Source organism: Heterocephalus glaber, unplaced genomic scaffold (genome assembly GCF_053883595.1).
Source record: "Heterocephalus glaber isolate CG9 unplaced genomic scaffold, H.glaber_assembly_v1.0 deba00001666, whole genome shotgun sequence".
Lineage (NCBI taxonomy): Eukaryota > Metazoa > Chordata > Mammalia > Rodentia > Bathyergidae > Heterocephalus > Heterocephalus glaber.
The window spans coordinates 19557246-19581969 of NW_028258406.1; the positions used below are offsets into that span (position 1 = coordinate 19557246).

The 24724-nt window shown below is 37.9% G+C and overlaps 1 protein-coding gene across 18 annotated transcripts in view; it reads right to left on the reverse strand.

Annotated features, from left to right (window-relative positions):
- The window catches only part of Cab39l (calcium binding protein 39 like), a 210195-nt gene that overhangs the window by 53918 nt on the left and 131553 nt on the right, over nt 1–24724 (reverse strand). For 10 of the 18 annotated variants that reach the window (XM_087197450.1, XM_021257834.2, XM_087197447.1 and 7 more), the window contains 5 exons: nt 23535–23703; nt 16257–16364; nt 13595–13654; nt 11518–11583; nt 5757–5900 (listed from right to left, as the gene is read on the reverse strand). In XM_087197450.1, the coding sequence (XP_087053576.1) occupies nt 5757–5900; nt 11518–11583; nt 13595–13654; nt 16257–16364; nt 23535–23703 (547 nt within the window). The remainder of the gene's footprint in view (nt 1–5756; nt 5901–11517; nt 11584–13594; nt 13655–16256; nt 16365–23534; nt 23704–24724) is intronic. The other 8 variants (XM_004844158.4, XM_087197455.1, XM_087197456.1 and 5 more) reach the window with 2 other exon arrangements.

Below are 24724 nucleotides of genomic sequence, written 5' to 3' on the forward strand. Positions count from 1 at the left end.
TGGCATCCTTTTGTCCTTAGGCCACCTTTATTGCCTCACTCTTTAGATGAGGCCCAAGCAGGTGCAGCAGAATCCCTCGTACAGGCCGTGGGGCCTGAGCCTTCCTGAGGGCTGTGCTGTGCACATTCCCAGGACCGCAGCATAGTCCCTGGGCAGCCTTGTGCTCTCCCTTGAAGAGGGCAGCTCCCTTGGAACAGTTTGGTTCAAAGTTGATACTGCTTAAGATAAGGGCGAGCATAGATGGGGCGAGGTGGTGCATGTCTGTAATCTCAGCAATCGGGAGGCTGAGGCAGGGGGATTGCCTGGAGTTCAAGGCCAGCCTGGGCTGCATAGTGAGCTCAATGACAGCCTGAACTACAGAGCAAGACACTGTCTCAACCAACAACAACAACAACAAAAGATAAGGGCAAGGAGGGGGAAAGAGTCTGGGGTAAAACTATCATGACATTTTCTCATCTTTAAAATTTTTAAGTAAACTAGCAGGTCAAAGAAACAGGAATCTGTTTGGGGCCTTCTTTCTAAAGTTTTTTTTTTTGTCATTTTCATAATTGCCTTTTGACAGCCAAACATATGGTGGATGTTTGGAAACTTCCTTAATAATAATATACATTAATTTGAATTGAATAATTCAAGTTTGTAGGCTGTTTTGTTGGTGGAATAGTCTCATGATGACTTGTATTCCGTAAGAGTTTTAAAGGTTTTAAAAACAGCTTTATTCCTGGTACCAAAAAACCCCCCAGCTTTATTAAGATATAATTCATATGCATACAGTTCACCAATTCAAAGTGTACATTTCAATGATTTTTTGCATATTCAGAGTTGTGCATCACTGTCGTCAACTTTGGGACATTTCTATCACCCGAAAAAGAAGCCCTGAACCCATTAGCAGTCGTCTCTCATTCCGACCTGCATCTCTAGCAAACCACTAATCTACTTTATGCCTTTAGAAGTTTGCCTATTCTAGGCATTTCATATCGATGGAATCATATAATGTGCAGTCTTTGAGACTGGCTTCTTTCATTTAGCTTGAATCCAAGGTTCATCCACATTGTAGTATGTATAAGTACTTCACTATCTTTAATTACTAAAACTTCGCTGGGTTTTGAAAGCAGTAAATCCTTGTAAATGTTTAGCAATTGCTCATTCAGTTACTGTTGTCACTTCCCTCAAAAGTCATCACCAATGTCACACATAACAGTAATTGCTTCCCTAAACATTTGCTGTCAAATTTTAACCCAATAACTGGGCTAGGGATGCAAGTCAGTGGCACAGGGCATGCTGAGCACATACAAGGGCCTGGGTTTGGTCCTTGGCAGCACACGCACACACACACACACACACACACACACACACGTGCACCCTTAATAGCTCATTTTAACTATTCTGAAGTTTTATCTTGGCTTAAAAGACATTCTTTGCTTGTTATTACTTGCAATTATATTCTATGATAAAAATGATTTCTCCTCCATTATATTACTAGAGTACAGAAACCAATGCAAAATGAAAAAATCTAAATAATATTACATGATAATGTTGAGCGATATATTAGAAAAATGAAATCATCTTCTAACCAAAGAGTATACTATTATTTCTCCTAAAAATACTATAAAAAGGTGAATTGATGTTACTAGTATACTTTATCACAATCAACTGTAGAAACAATAGACTTTCAATGGAGAGAAACCTCAAGAATTTAACTAATTCATCCTCCCACATGTAATTTTCCACATCCTCCTGGATGTGGATTTTTTTCTCCTCTAAGGCTCTCTGGAAAGGTGATTCTATGACCATTTTCAATAACTTACTCCAATGTCTCAAAAGCCCATCCTTAGGAAATCTACTTTATTTATAGTGTACCTCCTCAGCTTCTGTATTGAGATATCTGCTTTGACTCAGGTTATGGCATTCCATGAAAAGTATTCTGTTGTTCTCACATAACAATATCAAATTTCTCAGTAGCTTTTCTTTTTTGGCATATTAGGTTTGGGGGTGGGGTGGGGCAATACTGGATTGAACCCAGGGCCTTTGCACTGAGCTACATCCCCAGCCATTTTTTATTTTGAGACAGGGTCTTGCAAAGTCACTAAGTTGCTCAGGCTGGGCTTGAACTTGCGAAGCTCCTGCCTCAGCCTCCTAGAGTTCCAGGCCTAAATGTGTGCATCATGCCCAGATGTATTAGTGTTTAAGTCTGTCTTGTTTTCCTAGTTCTTCAATCATCTTTTTAGCCTCTCTGGGTTCTCAATACCCTTCTTCAGGGAAGCACCTCAGAAGGACTGTGGAATCTCCTTTTCCAGGAATCCTTAAAAAAACCAAAACCTCATTTACCTGACAAGAGGACCAACCTCAAGGTCCCCAGAGCTGTGAAGATAAACTTTACTCCAGCAATGTACCCAGTATGCATCAGAGGCCTCTACCTAGCTGTCATTTGCTCTCCCTGGTTTCCTGCTATTTGCACCTTCACACTCTCAGCTCATTTTTGTCCTTCACAGGTCTGTGATACTAGTTTTCATCACTGAGCTCTTAGCCTGTCTGACTCTGATTTTCCTGCACAATTTACAAAGAGTATGGCAAGTCAGAAACCTTCTGGGAGCACAGTCCCCAGTGCACTCTGGCTCCATCAGCAATTTTTTTGTTTTTGCTTTTGTGCTACTGGGGATTGAACCCAGGGCATTAGCGCTAAGCTGTGTCCCCAGCCCCTAGCCCTTTTATTATTTTTTATTTTGAGACAGAGTCTCACTAAGTTGCTATGTAAATTGCGCAGGCTGAACTTGAAACTCTATCCTCCTGCCTCAGCCTCCCAGAGTGTTGGGATTACAGGCAGTTTTATTGGTAGCACTAAGTTGTTTTCCTCATTCTCTGGTTTCCAGATCCATAAACCCTTGGTTTCTGAATGGAGTATACCAGGAGGAAAGCATCACTATACACCTTCAACTCACAAAAGTTCTGGCCATTTTACATTATAATGCTTGTCAGGATGATTGGCATTTTTCAAAGACACTGTATTATTACCCAGGACCCTGTTCTTGTTTATATACCTGAGAACTGATACGATGGTGAGTCCTTCCTGTTTAGGGTTTCCAGAGTTAACAAAGAAAAAGAGAAATGCCCAGTTAAACCTGAATTGTAGATTAACAATATTTTTTGCACCTTTTATAGAAGGTGCTCTTAGGGAAAAATATTTTTTTTTTTTTTGGTACCAGGGATTGAACTCCGGTCCTTGTGCTTTCGAGGCAGGCAGCTGAACCACTCAGCTAAATCCCTGGCCCTAGGGAAAACTATTAATAAAGAACCGTAAAAAAATTCTAGGACTCAGCTGTTATTTTTTTCTAAATAGCAAAATATTATTTTGGGGAAGTAAACAATCAAGTTCCTAACTTGAATGGAAGGAAAACAGTTGGGTTGCAGGGCAGGCTCAATTTATACATGTATAAGCAAACATGTTGTCAACTATTTTAAATGTACCCGCTGTTATCCAATTCTGATCTTCTGAAGATGGAAGCAGGCTATTTCTATTTTGCCACACACTAAATCCTCCTTAAAACTGAACTTTTGAACAAAATTATAAAAAGCTTGTTCTCATCTTGGATGTAGAGTACCCTTCTATGAAGCTAATTAACAAGACAGCCTTCTACAGTCCCTGCTGCAGTCAGAAGGGTCTTAGGAAGACGTATCACTTTATAATAGCAGTGTTTCCCAGGCCTATGGCATTCTATTTATGTTTAATCCAATTTGTTTATATTTTATGAAATAATTCTAACACAGACAAGAAAATAGGGAGACATTTATCAGAACACATATTTATACCATCAGTTCTAACAGCTACAGACTTAAATACAAATATAACAAGGCTTTTGGACAGTTTACATTATTCATTCTCCTTAGACTATAAATGTGCATGTATGAATCCACATATGGTATTGTCTTGTATATTTTTAAACTTTGAGTAAATTATATCTTTTTAACATTTGCTTATTATACTTAATAAAATTTTTCTGAGATTTAGCCCTACCCAAGATCCTAATATCTGGCAGGGTAGATTTCCCTAGTTCTCATAATTGCCATAATCTTTTGCCACTTCTACCATGCAAATTTTGGAATCTGCTTATCAAGTTCCAGGAAAAGTTCTGTTAGGATTTCAAATGTAAATGAGTAGGATTTATAAACTAAGTTAGGATTTTACTTATTCTATTGGCTTTCTAGACAATAAATATCTGGTGGCTGGAAGACTAAACTTTTTTTTGTTTTTACCTTTGAAAGCAACAATTAACTTATGGACTATCACGTCTCCCACTTACAGATTTATAAATTCTATCACTGAATATATACTGTAGTATAAAGCCCTTTCCAAAAAAAAATCCTGGAACTCTCTGAACCCATAGTTCTATTCTAGTTGTCCATCAAAAGAAAATAATCCTAAATGTGGAAAAATCTTGCTGGGTACACAAAATGTACATTGCAGCATTACTTATAGTAGTGAAAAAAAAAAGGAAATATCCCAAATATCAATGACACAGGACTATTTAAGTACACTAGAAATAAATATACTCAATGATAAACTAATATGCAAAAAAACCAAACCAAACAAACAAAAAACCACCAAAATCTACTAGCTTTAAAAGCTACATATAACACTGGTGAAAATGTTTACCTATATTATTGCATTAAGTGATAAAATGAGAATATCAATTGTTTGTACAACTTGAATCTACCTGTAAAAAGAACCCTCAGGTGTACAGGAAAATAAAGTTTATAATAGTTAGAAGTATGGGATAACAGATTAGTTTTCTCCCACTTGCCTCATAGATCTATTATCTCACATTTCTAGCAAGTGATCTTACTACCCTGTCAAAGAAAAATATTAGAAAAAGACCCAAATTTCTAAGCCAGTAATGAGTGAGTAGCAAGGGTACTGAGTGTATCTTCAGGGTTTCCCAGTAGGTTCAAAGAAGGCGCTTCAGAAAGCAAAGTGTTCAGAGGCTGACACTTGGGCCTCAGGTTCTCATCAAATTTCTGATTGTTTTATTAATCTGCGGGAAATGGTACCACCTATTATATCTCAGTGAGAAAAAAAAAAGAATCAGTCTTTTATGAGAGAAAGAAATACTGAGCTCCAGAGCATAGTCAGGGACCTCGAAGTCTTTCAAAATCATTAGATTTTTCCATCTGTTTGATTTCTGGGGAACTGGAGAGGTCCAATCTTATTTATTTTTCAATGGAAAAATTTGAAGACAATTGTTGAATCTTATTCCAAGTGTTGGATGGGAACCCCTCTGAGAGTAGGTAAGGTAGTTGTGCACATGAAATTTTGAATTTATAATTCATATGTAATAGCCAGAGAGAAATTTGCCTAATTGTTGCACTGAAGGAATGATATATGCAACTAGGTTAGTGGGAGAATATAGTCAATAAATAAATATTTTTTAAAAAGAAAATATTTGAAGATATGGATTAGTTAGCAAATTGTTTAGAACCAAGAATTCATTACAGGACCAGAGATTTAGCTCAGTGGTGCCACCCCGCAAGGTCCTGAGTTCAATTTCTGGTACCAAAAATAAATAAATAAATAAATAAATAAATAAATAAATAAAAGACTTCATTACTAAAATTTCATCGAAATTATGCAAAATAAAAAGATTGCTGATTTAATTTTCTCTCTATGAAGGACAGTAAAAAGCAAGGAACATGTCACTTAAAACTGGAAAAACAAAACAAAAATAATACTATGTACAACATTATTTTTTTGGGTTGTCCTTTACCTTAAAGACATGAAAGGCTTCAAACTGGATGTTGGGACTCTTATCTCGAAGGAGGTTCATCATTAGCTTCAGGTTCTCTGGCTTGCTGATGTACTTGGTCATAATGGCAAAGTTGTGGCGATCCAGGATCAGTTCACCTAGCAGCTACAAAAAAAACCAAAGTGAAACCTGTTATCTTTCTCACAATTGCCTTATTCAAATATATCTCACTAAAAAACAAAATATAAATATAAGAATGGTATTGTGAAAAAAATGATAGTCATTAAGTACATCTTAAAAAACAGATATATAGGGCCGGGGATTTAGCTCAGTGGTTCCGCTGCCTGCCTTGCAAGCACAATGGCCCGAGTTCGATCCCTGGTACCAAAAACAAAAAAAAAACCCAAATCCCACACATATAGCTGGTCATGGTGCATGTCTATAATTCTAGGCTGAGGCAGGAGAATCACAAATTTGAGTGCAGCCTGGGGAACTCAGCAACTTAGCGAGACTCGGACTCAGAATAAAAAATAAAAAAGGGCTGGGAATGCAAAGGCTGTGGGTTTAATTACCAGTAAAACACGCCCACATGGCATAAAAGCAGTAGTTATTACTTCATTTCATATGGTTTTGCTAACATCAAGGCTTAAAGCATTTTTTTTTCAGCCAGTCACTGTTGCAGCTCACCAAGAGATAGAAATAAATTAATTTTTATCACTTAAATACCTTGCTTTCCAATAATGTATTGTTCCTTAGACATTCGGGTATGATGGGAATAATAAAATTGATTCTACAATTATCCTTTCATTCCCAAGAAGTGTACTGTAGAAATTTACTAGAAACATAGTTTTACATTAAGTAACTCTTACCTTGCCTTGCCTTTTATTATAAAACCTGACATAAAGCCAGGAGAAAAAACATCAGTGACTCTGAATCAATATCCTAACTTTTCAAGTTTTTACGAAGAAGTAAGCAAAACGTTTTATGATGGAAAAAATAAATAAAGATTCCCCAAATGTAACATTACTCTAAAACAAAATTAAAACACCCAAAGTGAAAAGAGTTGAAGATCATCCAGAACACGGCTAAAGGCACCGTTGCTCTACCTATCTCAGGAGCTTTTGTTCAGGAATAATTCCTGAAACAGGTGGAGCAGTGTACCATCACGTGATTTCCCACGGACGATCCACTTCTCTGTTGTTCTCTGTTTACTGGGCTTTTTCTGGAAACTTCAGGATAATAATACATTGCATAGATGTTTACAGGAATCCTGGATGGGAGGAGAAAGCTCATAGAATGGGGGCGGGGCTAGTTGTCTCTCACAACAGAACCCCACTGTTGGATACTAATTGGCCATTAGATATTCTCATACGTATGGAATAGCAACAGTGTAATGAAATCGTTAATCATTTTCCAGCAACCTCCCTGTAGTATACAGAGGTAACTGCACACACTTCCAGAAACTCTTTGCTCCTGTTTCAATGTTACGGCCTTCCTCTGGCTTCTTACCTCTTACCTGTCTGCCTGTAAAACCACCTCACCCTCCAGGTCTGGCTCAAATGAGTAGTTAGGGAGGCCCCTTCTCCTCTCGCACCCAAGTCTCCTGCCCCACCTGCTTCTGTGCTCCTTGTTTGTTCCCATTTGTCTCGAAGTGTGGTTATCTGTGCACCTGCCTGAGGGTATGGTTCCTGTCTGTGCCCCTTACTGCCAGTGTGATGTGTGTGGATGTCACTGGCGAGCGTCCTAGCCACAGACTTCTTCTACTTCACAAAAGGCAGAGAAGAAGCAAAGCACAATTTTATTATTAAATAAGCGTTACCATGTGGATACTCTGTGAAAAAAAAGAAATTTCAAAGACATAACATTCCACCTCTGTATACAGCCAAATAGCTATTTTCCACTGCCTAATAGGGTCTCAAGATGAAAAGTAACCTGCCTCACTAGGCAGGGCGGCACATACCTGTAATCCCAGCACTCGGGAGGCTGAGGCAGGAGGATTGTTCTGAGTTTGAGGCCAGCCTGAACTACATAGTGAAACTCTGTCTCAGAAAAACCCCAATAATAATAAAAATAATAATAACAACAACAACAACTTGCCTCCTATAAGACTTGACAGCACTATTCCTGTGCATTCTTCAGAGTTCACCTAAATTCACTTGGTAATTGGTCTTTTTAAAAAAATGATTTGGCTTTATCTGGATAATATAACTTCTTTTATCTCTCTGATAAGCAAATGATTATAGTTTAGAAGAAAATCCCTGTATCAAACTCCTGGGTGTCAGGGAGGTTGGAGTGCTACCCTCTAGATGTTTACATGTCAAAGGGATGGCTCCCTGACCCTCAAAACTTCTGAGTTGTACAGCTGACAAGAGATTTATTTAGTTTCTAAAGGTATTTATTTAATCTACCATTAAAGGGCATACACACCACATATAGATATAACAAAAGGTTTTGGCCAAAAATATTTCAGTTTTTGAAAATTTATCCTTAAAATCTACAAACATACATATAAATGATAATTGTTGAGGTTACATTTATGAATTCAATTCAGATGAAGTAACTTTAATTCTTATTATATGCAGATACCTACATATAAATTCTATCCAATTTATTCTCTGCTCATACAATTTCACAGCTTTTCCTATACAACTAATTGTGTTACATAACTTGACTAATCCTGAGCATTTTGGCCATTAACTGTTAATCTATTTTAATTAACACTAATGATGACAAAATGTACAAAGCATTATAATAAGTAAATGGGAAAAATGTATATTTTACTTATTTAAATTTTATTTTACATGCCTTATAGTAGTAGTAAAACCAGGCAGTGAATGGAACTAAGAGATTTTTTTGTTTTGATGAAATTGATCAGAGCCAAGAATTCCACCAAGCTTCTTTTGGAATTATAATCTTCCTTGGTAGTAATTAAATGCTAGGCCTCTGAATAAGATAAGAAATAAATTCCTACACTGTCACATGAGGGAAAGGAATTTCTCTGTTAATTATTTTTTATTGATACCATTCTAAGGATTCTAAGGACCTAAAGACCAAGACAGTCTGAAAAATTCAGAATATGATTAACAAAAGCCAGCAGGTAGCAAAAACTTTGGAACCAGAAAATAGCATAGTTCTTAAGCCAATTTATTATGTAAAAAGTCATTCACTGTTATAATATCTAACCTCTCTTGGGCCCTACAACTGTAAAAAATCTATGTACAAAACTTTACAGAATTCATATATGCACACATGGTTCTGTTAGAATACAATACACTGCTATCACAGATCTAACTTCCAAAAGGAAGAACCAAAACAGCTTCAGTGGAGCTTCCCAGAACATTTTTCCATCAAAGAAAAAAGCAGACAATATTTAATGAGCTCAGTGTTTATATGTGAACCATTTCACAAACATCTACCTTTCTATTCCCCTGAAAAGGGAATACAAGATCATTTTAGCAACATCTCTGCCTATAATGTAGTACTTTAAAAAGCTAACTCTTTATGAAGCGTTTTTAAAACATTCTAACTTCTTATATATGCTTTATTTGGTTTTTGTCAGGTTTGTTTTTTTCACTCTCTGATCAGTGCTCAGTTTTACCATGTTGTAAACAAATGTGTGAGACATTTAACTGTAAAGGATTTTATTCAGGAAAGGCAGCCAATGTGGTAGGTCTGACTGCAACTGCAAGCTGGCAGGAACAAGTTTCATTCATACTGTAGTACCAAATGTTTATTTAGAATACATCAATCCCTTCCAGAGATAGAACCCTGGGGAGAAAGAATTCTGGGGATAATGACTAGGAATATTTATTTGTATATTTTAATTTGGTTTATTTAATAAATTATAGTTCTGAGCTGGCAGCACAGCTTAGTGGAAAAGTGCTTGACTACCATGCCCGAGCCCAGTTCATCCTCAGCAGAAAAAATGAGACTCTGCCCAGACCATTTTCCAAGGGAAGGAGACAAGGAAAAATGGGGCTGAAGACATCCAGACAAAAGATCAAGGACAACTGGGACTTGGGCAGGAGGGCATGCTAGAATAGTAGGAAGAAAAGGCAGGAAAATGTCTGGGAAGGGAGATGATCAGCTAAAAAAGTAACTGTCAGCTCTATGACTTTGTCTAAGGTCCTAGAGAAAGTCAATCACAGCAAACATTTGTTCGTGTTCTTGTTACTGCTAAATATGGTACAAGGGTAAATTCTAAAGACTACAGCCTTCAGCCTTTCTTCCTGCCTACTTGGTTCATATGAATCTCTCCACTTTGGTTGAGTATCTGATAGACTCACACTGAAAAGAGGAGGTGTTTGGAAAACTGTTATCTCTGTTTACTATTCCAACTGCCACGTCCCCTCCAGGGCCACTATCTCCTGTGACAGGGACAAGCTCCCCCTATTCTGGCTGTTCTTGTGGCTCCTTCGGGAATAAAGCACTCTATTCCTTAGGTACACAGTTGCGGCTGCTGGATCTGTCCTTATCTTTGTCTGCTCTCAGCAAGCTCTCCACAGGAGGGAGTGCAGAGTTTCAGCCACAGTCTCTGCCTGCAGGTCAGTATCGTGCACACCTTGGTTTCATCACAAGCTCCAGCACACTGTGGGCTTTCTTCTCCACATGGATCACCCTGTATGAGTTTCTGCCTCAATAAAGAGTGCTGACTGACAGGCTAGAAATTGACCTGTCCATTAACAAGTGAAGCTGGAGCAGTGAGGGCATAAATACAGCGGAAAGCAGGTCATGGCTGACGCAAATCACCATAGATAAAGTACATTTTTAAAATGTCAAACAGAGCTGGGTGTGGTTGTGCATGCCTGTAATCCCAGCACTGGGGAGGCTGAGGCAGGAGGATCAAAGCAAGTTTCAGGCCAGCCTGGGGTACATAATGGGTTCAAGGCCCAGTTGAACTACATAGTGAGACCCTGTCTCCAAAAAAATCACAAAAAGTAGCACAAAACATTTAATTTATTGCCTTAGCTTAAAACTGTATTCAATATTTAGAAACAGCCATTGCCCTGTGAATGTCATTATCATGATATAAAAATACAGTAATACAAGTATGCTATTCAGTGAGCTGAAGCATCTTACAAACTGCTTGACTAAAAACAGTTAATTTTATCATCTACCAGAAACACTTTTGAATATCTGAGTGTGATGTGCAGGGCAGAGATGCAGCTTTAGCCCATGGCCACCGCCTCACACTAGTGCCCACCTCCTGCGACCAAATGCCATGTTGGGCACCTTTCACAGGGCAGGCAGGCACCCATGGACACGTGGGACCTTTCTCCTTCAGGTTCCAGGCATTGCCACTGGCATTTCACAGGAGATGTGATTTCAAATAGCAAATGGCTTTTGGTTTTACACACACATGGGCATGTGCATGTGCACATGTGCACAAACACACACACATATACACACAATGTTATTCAGAATCATTTTAGTTTTTCACAAATTTAGGCCGCAGCTCAAAAGTCAACTTATTGGAGAGGTCTTGCAGACACTCCAGCTGCTATCTGTCTATTCCCCAAAATAAGACCTAAATGGAAAATAATCATCCTTAAAAACTAGAGATCAAAAATGCCAGCCCCAATCAGCCTATCTTTGCCTTCCAAAAAATACTTGAGGCAAGATATTTACATTATTTTGCTATAAAGTACAGTTATAACATACTTCTCTAGTGACAAAAAAAGGATACTTAAATTGTTCTATATTTACCTGTCCACTAGTAGATATTATTTCCTAGCAAGTTATCAATTTACAGGGGCTCTAACTTAAAGAAATTTGATATTACCTTTAAAGATTGTCTCTTAGTCACATAATTCTCAGACTGAAGCAATTTCTCATAGTCTTCAAAAATCTAATGAAAAGAAAAGAAAAGAAAAGTCAGAGTACAGAAGCAGCAGGATCGTGGAGTGAGAGCACTAGGTCTCGTACTCCCCAGGAGGCCGCTGTGCTCAGCACCTCTGCCTTCCCTGTTTGAGGAGGCCCCACTGTTCACCGTCCTCCTCTACCGGAGGCCCTGAGGTGTGTGGAGACCAAGGGAGATGGAAGGCACATGTCTCTACTTAATTTTAGTATAAGAAGTTAGAAATTGAGTAAAAAATTGCATAATTTTGATCCTCCCAAATCATTCTGATAAGCCATTTATTAAAAATTGCAGGGCCGGGGATTTAGCTCAGTGGTTCCGATGTCTGCCTTGTAGGCACAAGGTCCCCAGTTCGATCCCTGGTACCAAAAAAAAAAACAACTGCAATATAACTCACTTTGTGATATCTTTAAAGAAATATGTTTATGCAGCTATGGGTCCACAAACAACTTGGGAAAATATTAAATGCACTTAGGGCTTCACCTGACAGCCCATAAAGAATCAGACTGCCAAGTTCATAGTGTGAACAGACGAGGAGGCATGAGGTGACGCTGGCTGCCTGATGGCCAATCTAACCCCACTGGCCTCTCAGAAGCACATCTGCACTCACAGAAGCTACTGACACTGGTGCATGGGACCTGCTGTGTCCTAACGTGGTCATCAGTCATGGCTGAGGCCTTCAGCTCAATGCTGGGGAAACTCCGCATCTACCTCTACCACCTGTAGGCATGTCGCTCAGAGATCACTGTAGTGGAGGAGCGAGTGCCAGGATGAAGGTGAGGGAGTTCAGGAAGCAGAGGACGGAAGGCAGTTGAAGCCTCAGTGAGCTGAAGTAGAGGGGTGTCTGTGAACCTGGGTATGATGGCCCTAAGGGCTGCACACCCACGATAACTACTGATAAAAAATGAAGAAAGCGAGCTAAAAGTGCTGGGGGGATGCCTGTAGACCCTGCTACTTGGGAGGCTGGGGCAGGAAGATCATCCGAGTGCCTGAATTTGAGACCAGGGCAGACAATATAGCAAGACTCCATCTCAAAAGAAGAAAAATGAAGTTTGTTAAAAGGTACCTCATATTAAAGTCACATTATTACATTCTGTTTTATGGATGACGTTTATTCTGTCCCCAGACACAAGGGGGATTTCATGAATCATTAAATTTATCCAACAAATAATAAACTATGATAAATTTTCATTGAAACTATAAAATACAAATACATGTGAAAGGTGTATTTTTTGAGACCCTGTCTCAAAAAAATAAATAAAAGTGCAAAATGAGAGAGCAAGTGTTTGGGGAGGGGTGGGATTAGGAAAGCTTCCTTGAAAAGTGATATTTTAGACAAATACCTAAAGGATGAGTTGGATTCACCTTTAAAGAAGGGGATTGGAAGACACTGGTATTTCTAATAGTAAATAAAACTAGGTTGGTCAAGGTCAAGGTGAAATGTTCTTTGATTGGGGTTACCTGTGCTACCTCTTAAGAACAACATAGCCGTTCTTTTCCTTCTTAGCGTGTTAGGATTCAAACCAAGGGCCTTGTGCATGCCAGGGAGGCAAATGCTCTACCACTAAGCTACATCTCCAGCTTCTGGGTTTTCTTTTTTGTTTGTTTTGAGTCAGGGTCTCACTATGTAGTTTAGGCTTGTCTTGAACTCACTATGTAGCCTGGGCTGGCCTTGAACTTAGAGCAATCCTCCTGCCTCAGCCTCCCCAGTGCTAGGATGCAGATATGTGCCCCGATGCCCATCTCGGGTTTTCTTAACTCAAGATCAAAGTAAGCAGGTGGTGGTCATTTATTGGCTCTCCACAGCACAAAAGGAAGAGATGTGAAAAATGACAAAACCCTGACCTGCTATCAGTCTCAATTTCCTCTAAACCAACCAGAGGTATGATTAAGTATGGTTGATTTCACTTGTGGATGACAAAGAGGGGCAATTTCTCAAAGATCTAAGAGAGGGAAAAAAGGAAGACAGGACAACATAGTCTTAAAAATGATTTCTACTTACAGTGTCATAATTTTGTTCTAAGAAGTCTGCTACCAACACTTTATGTCTGGTTAACAAATCCTAGAAAGAGAACAACCAAGTGAAACAAAAATATTGTGGCAAGTAGATTTTACAATTTTGTAAATTTAAAAATAAGTTTTTTTCTTCTAAAGTTTGCTAAATTGATTCGTCTGAAACATGTAAAACATGCAAAAATTACAAAAGAACGTTTTCACTTATACCAAAATGTTATTTCCATCCCTACTTTAGTTTAAGATGTGAAATACTTTTGTTTCAGGTTAAAAATAACAACAAAATACCTAATGTTAAATCTTGTGTTTTAAATTCATATTATTGTTCATTTTATAAAAGAAATACTTTAGATTGTGGAACAAATGGCACCTAAGAAATGAGTTGGTAGTGTACTTCTTCAGGCTATTCACTTTTTATTGTGATTATGATGTAATGATAATTTTGACAAAGTTTACAAAGATCTTTTTCAAATGTCATTAGTAACTAATCTTTTTTGTATTTTTTCCTTTCCTAATTTTCAGATATGATCTTGCTATGTTGCCCAGGATGGTCTGGAACTCCTGCACTCAAGTGACCCTCTTGCCTCTGACTCCTATGTGCTGGGATTATAGGTGCATTACCACAGCACCTGGCTCTATTCTATTTTTTCTTTCCTTTCCTTTTTTTTTTGTGGCATTGGCTTTAAACAACAATTCTGAATAGCTTAAAACCTTATCTCACAAATGAATTTAACATTCATTTAACATGAATTTAACCTTTCATTTTTTCCCCTAACCATTTCTAAATGGCATTCTAGGACTCTGGGAAGCACAGGAATGACATTGAAGAGTATCATGTGTATTGTCCTGCTCTCTGGCAAATGGGTTGTAAGGCATCCATGCAAGTATGCTAAGTAGCATAATGCATCCTTTCAAAGTCGGACAGAACCATACCTATCTTATTACCAATATAAACTTGGAGAAAATGGCCTAACAGCATGAAGGGACTCTTCACAACCTTAACACACCTAAATTATATCCTTATTTTACTTTAATACTGAAAGGAAACACAGCACACCTAATCCCTTTTATATGTTTGGAGGCTAATTCTCTGCTCAGGTACTGTGCAGAATTTAATTAAAAGCAAGAATTTTCAAGTTTTTCAAAATAAAGTCTTATACTTTAATACATATTTAATTAAAACTTCCCAAAAGCTCATGGAAGATATAGAACATAGCTTCACAGAGGAAAAGCAGACAGTAGCCCATGGTAAAACCCACTTCTATATTATTTTATTTTTAAAGAGGTGTAAAGGGATTTATTAGGCAAATTTTAAAGTGCATGCTCAAATAAAAATGGAGTGCAGGCTCTCAAAAGAGATGCATTATAGTTTGGACCTGGGAATATTTATGTGTGTTTCTGGAGGTGGAAATCTGGGAAATCTGTTGGTTTATGAGAAGAAGCATGTACCACCATTGAAAGATAAAGCCCATTTCATAGGCAAAAGGATGACTGACTTTATAGGGGAAAAGCAGGGCAAGTCTATTTTATTTTTTAAGATGAATGATCTAAGATATTTTACTTTAAAATGTTCTTTGAAATCTTTGTTTTTCTGTCTTAAAGTTAGTTTATCAACTAAGCTAATTTATGGGCTTATAGTATCTTTAGGGGATTTGGGGTGTGATGGGCTGGGAAGAAAAGCAGCATAAACAAGCCCAGGGAGTACAGACATGGACAACCTTGGGTAATTTTGTATCATGAAGTACAATTTTAAAATATTTCTTCTGTCCTACCACATTTCCCATCCTGAGACTTTGATCCCTATTCTTAGGGATACAGAGGGGCTCATGATCTGTCTTCTTATGGCTGCTTCTGACCAAGGTGGGCACTGACTGTGCCTAGCCAGGGCTCAAAAGTTTTGCTCTGACTGATCAAAGGGAGACACAGAAATAAGCTATTGTTGATTAATGAACAATCATTTTTTGATGTTCTGGAAAAGACAAGGACAACTGCAAGTCATTGATGGTTAAGCTTTATTTTATAACTATTTTAAATAAGAAAGGGCCAAAAATTCAAAGTAGAATACTGGTGGATAAAGGTTCTAAGAAGTTGCCACTTATTGCTGTTTTAATAACAAGAAAAAGTAAAACAGTTGAAGTATTTTTTTAATTCATTAAAGCATTTTATACTATTTTTTGTAGTTTATTTTTAATTGACAAATACGTTGACCCTGTACAATATGATGTTTGGAAATATGTATACACTGTGGAATCACTTGGATTGTTTTTTCAGTGCTGGGGATCCAACCTAGAGCCTCACATGTTAGGTAAGCACTCTACCACTGAGCTACACCCTCAGCTGTTGGCTTGGATCTTAAATGTCCCCCAAAACACATATTGAAAGCTTGGTCAACAACCTGTAGAGCTATTGGGAGTTGTGGAGCCTTGTTTTTATTTTTGGAGATGGGGCTTGCTATGTTGCCTAGGCTGGTCTCAACTCCTGAGATGAAGTAATCTACCTGTCTCAGCCTCTGAGTAGCTGGGACAAGACGGGTGGCTGACTGTACCTAGCCCAGATGGTGGAATCTTTTAAGAGGTGGGGCCTAGGCGGAGAGACTGGGTCACTGGAGGTCACTGGGCCCTGGGCCCTTGAAGGAGATGTTGGGCTCCTACCCTCTGTTCTCTCTCTCTCTCTGCCTCCAGCAGCAATGAGGTGAACAGCTTGGTTCCAACATACTTCCCGCCATGATGTTTCCGCTCACAAGCAAATGACCCAGCTGACTATGGATTCAAAATAGTACAGATAGCATATTAGGGTCTGAGGAATTCACTCTTCTCCACCCAGTTGAGCTCCAGCACCACTCTAAGGCCATGCCTCCCTAATCACTCCCTTCCACCCACTTGAGCTCAGATGCCACTTTAGGAGCATTCCATATATGGCAGGCCAAACCACGTGCAGTCTCTTTTTTCTTCTCTTGCTCTTGAGCCCAAGTCTTATTTAGCTGCACAGTGTGCCCTGGGCCTTTTTGTCCTCAGCACCATTTCTCTGTGACCATCAATAAACGTAGCTGCTTTTCCCTCACCATTGAGTGTACGCTTTGCAATTCTTTGGTTGCCATACAAAAGGACTTGGAATCTATTCCTTGGATCCACCATATGGTAATAAATCCTTTAAGCTGTGAGTCAAAAAAAATTTTTTTTTTTTGGTACCGGAGATTGAACTCTGGGCCTTGTGCTTGAGAGGCAGGTGGCAGAACCAATTGAGCTAAATCCCCGGCCCTGTGAGTCAAAACTTAAGTTGTTTATCTCAGGTATTTTATCACAGCTACAGAAAGCTAACACATGGCCCAATGGAGCTAATTAGGCTACGTGTTACCTCACAATTTTTTTTTTGTTTTATGAGAAGACAAAATCTACTCTTATTGACTTACAAAATATAGCCAGACATGGTGGTACATGCCTGTACAGAATCCCAGCACTAGGGAGTATGAGGCAGGAGGCTTTCTGTGCATCAGAGGCCAGCCTGGGCTACATAGTGAGTTCAAGGCCAACCTGAACTACATAACAAGACCTATCTCAAAACAATTACAACAAAAAAAACCATTATTATTAACCATAGTCATTAGGTTGTAAGATAGAACTTTTGAACTTATTCCTCCATGCTAACTGAAATTTTGTATCTGATGACCAACATCTCCTTGCCCTGACCGTAGCCCCTAGCAATCACCATTCTACTCTCTGCTTCTATGAGATGAACTTTTTTAGATTCCACATATACGTGAGATCATGAGTATTTGTCTTCCCATGCTTAGCTTATTTCACTTAACATTATGTCCTCTAGGCTCATGTATATTCTCACAAATAATAGGATTTCCTTATTTTTTATGACTGAATAGAATTCCATTGCATATATATATTTATATATAATTAAAATTCATTCATCTGTCAATGGACATTTAGGTTAATTCCATACCTTGGCTTTATTGTGAATAATGCTTCAATGATTACTCTTCAATATACTGAGTTCATTTTCTTTGGAACAGGATTGCTGAATAACATGGTAATTATATTTTATATTTTGGGAGGAACCACTATACTGTTTTCCATGATGGCAGATTAATTTACATTCCAACCAACAGTGTGCAAAGATTTCCTTTTCTCCATATCCTTCTTCACCAGCTCTTATTATTTTTCTTTGAGGGGTAGTGTACCGAGGGCTGATCCAGGGATGTTTCATCACTGAGCAACATCCCCAGCATTTTTTACTTTAAAGACAGAGTCTTGGCCAGCTGTGGTGGCACACTCCTCTAATTTCAGCACTTTGCAGGGCTGAGGCAGGAGGATCAAAAGTTCAAGTCTAGTCTGAGCAACTTAGTGAGAGGCTGTCTCAAAGAAGGGCTAGAGATGTAGCTCAGTCAGTGCAAAGGCGCTGAGTTCAATCCCCACTATGGGGGGTGTGGTGGGAACAGAGTCTCACTTATGTTGTCTGACTGGCCTTGAACTTGATATCCTTCTGCCTCAGCCTCCCAAGTAGCTTGGATTATATTTGTGCACCACCACCACACTCAGTTCATCTTTGTTATAATACCCATTGTAACAGGACATATGTCGTGGTTTTACAATTTTCAAGTTAAAAAACAGTGACACCAGCCCTTAATCTCCTACTAATCACCACATAACTTGAGCAGCCACTGTGGCTCTCTTTGGAAATGTGGTGCTTTTTTCTCAGTGGCACAGAGCACTCAGAACTGTTCTAACATAACTAGAGTCTTAAAATGGAGAAACTCTACAGGGTTCCATATTCGGCATGTTTGAAGTCTTGATTCAAATTAGTTCCTGTATCAGGGGATCCTTGAGAGAGTAAAGCAGTTCCATAGCGGTTTGAGGGTTCCCTAAGAGGATATTGGGGATGGCTAGTTTTCATCCCTCCCTCCCCCTAGCAATATCAGGGATTTTCTGAGTGGACTCAAAATAAAAAGGGTTCTTGTTATGGGCTACAGCAGACACAGGGGACTGTGGCACCTGTGGGAATTCTCCACTAATTAATGGTTGTCAGCACTGAGAATAAGAATTGGGCCTTTCCAGCAGAACACTGGGCAGATCATAGCTGCCTACGAGGGCTGTTAAACAGTGTTAGCCCAAAGAAAGAGAAATAAGGATAAAATTCCTTATTTCAATTCCACAGGCAAAAAAAAGTGAAATAATTTTAAAAGCCAATAATGGAAAAATATAATACCATACAGTAGAATTCTTCTAGCATACATATGTGGGTACAGCCGATAAGTGAGAGGCTGTCTGACTGTCTCATTCATATACATCTACACTTGAATGTATATGTAAGATATATACTTAGATACACCCTCAAATTTATGTACACAGTAGGTATATGCACAAAATGAGGAATCATACCCTATATACATATATACATGCTTACATACACATACTACTAGACAAATATAACTTCTACTTTACTATAGTTCATATAACCAAATGGGAGAAAAACCCAAAAAACACTAGCTAGGATGCTACCCAAGAAGGAAAAAGCAGAAACTACAAATGAAAGAAAGGTCAAAGTTGAAAGAATTTAAAATTAAAAAGGTGTATTTGAGATAGTGTATTTTATTCCAGCTCCTAATAATTTTGGTCTGACAGGGCTAAGTTACTTACAGTACAAGTATTATGCTAAAAAAATTTGACACTGATAATTTTAGTGAATTCTGGCTGGGAAACTAAGGGTGGAGTGAGAGAGACAGTGCAAGGGTGTGAGCCTGAGCCAGTAGCAGTTGCCACGTGTGGAGGGCTTACTGAGTGCTAGGGCGTATGCCACGTGAATGGCACATGTGACTTCTAATCTTTATAACAACTCAAAAGCAGGGATTATTTTCTCAATTTCACAGAAATGAAACTTGAAGGTTAACGCAATTATTCAAGGACATACAGTTAATCAAGTGACAGAGAGGGAGATGGAATTCAAACCACTTCAATTATGTAGATGCTTGGAGAGATGAAAGAGATGATTGTAAGGAATCTTTTTAGTGAAAGGACTATATTTAGACAATACCATGGAAAAAAATAAACTAACAATGTGAAAACATTAATAATTAAACTGGGTCATGGTCATCTTGGAGCAAAGGAAAAAAAGGTGAGCCTATCATTAAAAACAGAAAAAAAAAAAATCAGAGCCAATAAAACCAACTAGCCAAACCAAATCCACTGAGACCAGGTAACTGAAGGAAAAAAAAAAGATCTATGGTCACTGTTATATTAACCACAAAAGTATTCTGGTAAAATATAGAACTTAGTGTTTTCAATTCTGGTAGTATGCTAGAAAACTTTTTATGGTTATTTTATATTTCAAGGAATTGACAAGTTCAATGGAAAACAGATTGAAGTACAAATGTAAATATCATAGTTTATTTTTGTCATTCAATATTGTTGAAAATTAAATTGAATGTATGATAGCAAGAATTACTATCAAGTACAATTGATTGGTACTGGGGATTGAACCCAGGGCCTTGCACATGCTAGGCATGTACTCTACCAAGCTATACCCCTAGCCTTAGTATGTTTTATTTGGGGATATTTAAAAAATATATGTATTTATTGAGTATTTACTTTCTCCCTCCATTACAATTTGTTCTAGGTTTGTAACTATGTGAAGTCTTACTTAGGGATTTTTTTTTTTTTAATAGAGGGGCTAACTTGTTTCCATGACAGGAAAGAGCCATTTGATAAAAAAAAAAAAAGAAGAAGAAGAAGAAATGGGACTATAGTATCTATTAGAAAACACCTCCTTAGTTTTTAAAGCCCAGGCATTTTGCTAGGAAAAAATTGGGCCAAACATTGTACTAAATGTCATTCTTTATATCTGATGTGATGGAGGCCTGTTTCATCATGCTCTAGATTCATCCTTTCTGGGAGTTCACTGGAATCCACGGGATAGGTGTTTTGCCAGTGAGGCTGAGCTGCCTGTAAATCAGACACAGCACATTGTATCCTTGGGGTTTGTTCTCGGGTCTTTCCACTCTTTGTCACTCTTCATAGTTTTCTTTTTCCTTATTCTGCCTTTGTCTTGCCTTATATTCTCCCCCTCTTAAACCTCCTTTGAAGGGATCCAGCTTAATATGACTACAGACATCTTTGTCATAATTGCCCTCTTGCCTGCCAGGTGAACCTGGAACACAGCCCAAACCCTATAGAACAAACAAAGTCATTAAAATGGTCAGCTGTGTGTTTGGTGCCGGCCACTGATGCCTGGACTATTTCTTAACTAATGCTTGGCATATTAATAGTTTTTGAGAAAACCCTGGTACATTCTGGTTGGGCACAGCCCACCTTATCTACCTTAGCACATAAAACCCTTTCTCCTACTTCGGGGTTCAGGGAACCTCCAGTCTTGCAGCCACCCAGGAAACACTTCTGTCCTTAAGTCCTCAGTAAATTAGGCTTGGCGCAATCCTTGATTTTTCTGCATCTTTCTTTGATCTTTGGCACCTTCTACCTTTGGCTGCTGATTCTCATACACCAGAACAGAGTTTTTCTAAGTCTCCCGCTCTCTTCCGTCTCTCCTCCTTTCTCTCTCTCTCTCCAGCCTCCCATCCTTTTCGTTTCACTCAGATCTTCCCACTCTTCTTCTGATACTCTCTCCCACTTATGAGCTAAAATATCTTCTAACAGATTTAAGACAGCTTCTTGGGTATGGAGTAAACTTTCAGGTGCTGATAATAGCTAGTTTGTACTTCAAAGCACTGTTTTCCCTTTCTCCACCTCTGGTGTAGAAAAAAGAACTAATTGGGCCGGGGATTTAGCTCAGTGGTTCCACCGCCTGCCTCGCAAGCGCGAAATCCCGATTTCGATCCCCAGTACCAAAAAAAAAAAAAAAAAAGAACTAATTATTGCCCAAGTCATAGGTGACTTTCAAACTCTGTCTATTAAGTAACAAGATTAGAACATGTATTAATATTAGGGTATGAATTATGTCAATATTGTTAAAGTATATATTTAAAATAATATATAAAAATTCATTTCACCTAATAAATTTTTTAATGTTATATATTTGTATTCTGAAAAACTGTGGAAGTATATGGGAATGATCTAAATGAACAATTAAATTGCTGAAATGCTTTTAAGGAAATGAATCTAAAGATATGCTTATAAGTAAATTAATTTTTTTTCTTCCAGCACCTGGCATCAAACTTAGGACCTTGAGCCTGAGAGGCAGGTGTGCCGCCACTGAGCTAAATCCCTGGCTGGCCTACAAGTAAATTAATTTTATCTACTTTATAGTCGGAAAGCCTATTTTTAAATTTATAATATTTTTGAAATTCTTTTTCTGAAATGGCCTTCAGAACCAATTTGGTAGATACTAAAGAAAATCAGACTCTAAGCCACCTTAAAATTTATGTATCATAATTAATTTTATCATAATTATTGTTACCTAAAACAAAAACAGTTCTGACTACCTGCCTTATACATTAACCTGGATGTCAAACAGCTTTTTGTTTCTAAAACTTTTATCTGCTCCCAAAGGAAAAAGATTTTCAACTATTGCAAAATGAACATGCCACAACTATTAATAACAATTTCAAAACATATTAAATAATGTCAAGATAATAAGCAAAAACAAATGTTTTCTAAAACAGAAATCTTGGGGTAATATCACTTATTGGATATGTAAGCACTACATGTTTGTAAATTACCTATGCCATTTTCTGATATGATTTCTGAACATCTTTTTGATGGTAAGACATACAGGAACAGGAAGTGGAAAGGAAGGGAAACGGGGAGTTAATTGTTTTTTGGTTTGTTTTTTTTTTGAGACAGGATCTCACTATGTAGTTCAGGTTGGTCTTGAACTCACTATGTACCCAGGCTGGCCTCGAACTCACAGGAATCCTCCTGTCTCTGCCTCCCAAGTGCTGGGATTACAGATGTGCACCACCATGCCTGGCAGGAGTTATTTAATGGATATAGATTTTTAACTTTGCATGATAAAAGGGTTCTGGAGATTGAATGCTCAACAGTGTGAATATATTTAATCCTACTAAACTATACATTAAAAATTGTAACTTTTATAAATATTATACTATACCAGTGAGGGCGAATCTTTTAGAGCTTCAATGATAACAAATAGCCCACTGCAGCATGTGTGACATAATTTTGTAACCATTGTACTATACATGGTTAAAGTTTTTAAAACATTAAGTTAGATAAAATGTATTTCCCACATAATGACAAAGTAAATCATAGATGATAAAAAATAGGTTATTACCTGTACTATTAAAATACAAATGTATATATAATTTATATAATGTATACATATATTATACATATAAAATCAGTCATACTATCAAAATGCTAATATGCTTGGTATTTTATTTCACCCTGTGGAAATTTTTAAGTTATACTGATAAAACAGTGGGATGTCCTTCATATTCCATGATGTAGTTCTCTGTCTCTTTTCTCTACCTAGGTCCCTCTCCCTGAAGATAACTTCTGTTGCTCTATATCCTTCCAGAGGTATTCTGTGCATATGCACCTCAAAGGATGCTAGACCCTTCAATCTGCTTTTAATACAGATGTCAGCATGCTATACACAGAGCACTACAAGTTGCTTTTGTCATTTAACTGCATATATCAAAATTATTTCCATGTGTGCAAGTGACAAGTGTTTTTAGTTGTTTTTCCATAGACTAGCCTCACAGACTGCATTCTATTTACTGATGTCTCTTATGATGCACATCATATATAGAGGGCAACAATCAGGCCTAAGGAATACAATTTCTTATTTTTAAAAATGAAATTTTAAAATAAAATTAAATTGTAGGGTTCGGGATTTAGCATGTGTAAGGCTCCAGGTTCAATCCCCAGTACCACAGAGCAAAAAATAAAATAGTCATTTTAGAGACCACACTTAAAAGGACCTAGCAGATTCTGAAAAAACATTTTTACCTTAAAAGTAGCAAAGGCATCTGAAGCAATATCAAATGTTGACAATTCCACATACTTGAAGAAATCTCTGAATTGATTAGAAAAGAGGATGATTTTGGCAAGTGGTTCATGTCGAATGCATTCTCTCAGCATAATCCCACAACGTAAGGCAATCTGTGGGGCTTCATATCTACAGTGTAAATAAGAGGGAAACAGAAAACTTTGTTATCTCATTAACAAAATAATATCAGTGATGTCAAAAGATCCATTTCAGTACTACTACCAATGGAAAAACAGATACCATTTGTCACGTTCATTCAAGCATTATTCATTCACTCTCCACTGCCCAGCACTATTCCAGATGCTGGTGATACTGCAGTAAACAGCAAGGTCATTACCATGACAACACTTATATTTTAGTGAGAATGTTGTCTGGTGAAGGGAGGAGTGAGATTAAGCAATATGAAGACAATTTCATATGTTCAGAAGTGCTATGAAAACTGAAGACAATAAACAGGGCAATATTATAGAGGATGACTACTTAATCTTGTATGTGTGTGGACGATTATTTCATTTTTACTTTAGATTGAAGGAAATAGGTAAAGCATACCAGGCAACTGTGCAAAGACTCCAAGGCAAGAACTAGCTTGGTGAATTAGAGGAGAATAAAGATAGCCAGAGTGGTAAATGCTGGGACTGTTAGTGAGTGGTGCGACTCCAGGTAGGAAAGGGCTGTGGGCCAAGCTAAGTGGTTTGGTCTCAGTTTGAGCCTTTGGAGCACTAAAGCAAGAAATTAACACATATTGAATAGTTATAAGCTGGGATATTATTAAAGATGTTATAAACAGGGATATATTTTCTGAAATGTCAAGGAAAAAATACTGTCAATTATTGATAGCATATTTAAGAGTCTATAAAATAAAGGGTGTTGAAGCATAGAAAGGGGCAACAATTAAAATCTAGATTTATTAGTAATACATTTGTAGACTTCCATCATTTGGAATCTAACTTTTCAGTTTCATCTCCCATCCCATTCTCCACTTCCCTGGAGAAATTTCCCTGCCATTTCCTCAAGTAGAATGCCCCTCATTTTTTCCACTGAGCTTCTCATCTTTCAAGGTTTAGTTTAAATGCCACCCCTTGAAGTCTTTTGTAATCATCCACCATTCAGAATTATTTTCTCCTTCCTTCATACTCCAACTACAGCTTGG